This window comes from Galeopterus variegatus, unplaced genomic scaffold, assembly GCF_000696425.1.
Source record: "Galeopterus variegatus unplaced genomic scaffold, G_variegatus-3.0.2 Scaffold2161, whole genome shotgun sequence".
NCBI classification, from domain to species: domain Eukaryota; kingdom Metazoa; phylum Chordata; class Mammalia; order Dermoptera; family Cynocephalidae; genus Galeopterus; species Galeopterus variegatus.
In genome coordinates, this window is record NW_007728272.1 from 138,331 (window position 1) to 139,517 (window position 1,187).

Genomic DNA, 1,187 nt, shown 5'->3' on the forward strand with positions numbered 1-1,187 from the left:
TGCCCCTTAATCCCTTTATATCAATGACTTTTCCTACTTTTTAGAAATGAAGATACAGAAAGTACAAATATTTTGTGATTTTTTTTTTTTTGCCTTTATATTAGCTCAGAAACTCCAAGGCAAGCATTAATTTAGGAAGAAAAAACAAAAATGAGAAGGCTTAACTATGTTACTTTCTTTTGTATATTGTATGACTTTAAATATAACAAAAGGTATTACATAGTACCATAAGCAATATTTATACTCATGTAAATTTATAAACATATATTCTATTCAAATGTAAATCAGCCTACTACTACTTGTATGTATGTGACAATACACATACTAACCGAAGAGGTTTTCCTTAAGCCCTCAAAAGGAGTCTTCTAGGTCCACTGGACTCCTTTAAAGAATACTTACCTTGGTGATGCACTTGGCTATCTGAAATTTGTCTTTTAGGATCTTTTCCCTTAATACTTGCAGGTGAAGAAAGACGGACTGGTGTTGACTTGCCAGAAGACTGTGGTGAAGTTCCAAAATCAGATGAATAATAAAAGTATTGGTGTTTGTCTGCCTTTCTTCCTTGATCAGTACCTGGACTTCCTGCTCTTTCCCCCATTGTTTTAAAAAATGGTCTCTATTCACATAATTTCACAGATTCTTTTCTCCAGAAGAGTTCATGACAACACCAAAGAGTATTTTCATAGTCTTCAGATCCTGGTGATAATATTCATTTCCATGGAATTTATTTTCTCCATGATATATCTTTAGTCCACAATTCACATTAGCAACCAGAAGATACACTTTTTTGCCCTACAATTAAGGACGGGGAAGGAAGACTTCATAATGTGGTCATAAAATAAATTTCTACAGTTAATATAATGAAGGATACTAAAATAAAAATAATATTCAGTTTATAATTTTAAATATAGGCTATAATTTACCTATATTTTCACATATAAATTATTTACAGTATAGTATTTGCAGAAAAGACAGACTCTGTCATAGCCTAGACAGATAAGATAACATGTAGAGTATCTGACATATATATAATTGCTTCTGAATAAACATTAACTGAATTTGACTCCCTTCAATCTTTAAAAGTTTTAATAAACACAAATGCTGGATTTTAACAGGGCAATAATGATCAAATCGCCAGTTTTTTCTTTTCCCGTTGTTTTTTTTTTTTTTTTTTTGGTGGGGAGAAG

The 1,187-nt window shown here is 31.2% G+C and overlaps 1 protein-coding gene across 1 annotated transcript in view; it reads right to left on the bottom strand.

Moving 5' to 3' along the window:
• LCA5 (Leber congenital amaurosis 5) overlaps window positions 1–1,187 on the bottom strand; it is a 65,920-nt gene that overhangs the window by 45,726 nt on the left and 19,007 nt on the right. The window contains exon 2 of the mRNA XM_008580788.1: window positions 400–792. Coding sequence (XP_008579010.1) covers window positions 400–598 — 199 coding nt within the window. The 5' untranslated portion in view covers window positions 599–792. The remainder of the gene's footprint in view (window positions 1–399; window positions 793–1,187) is intronic.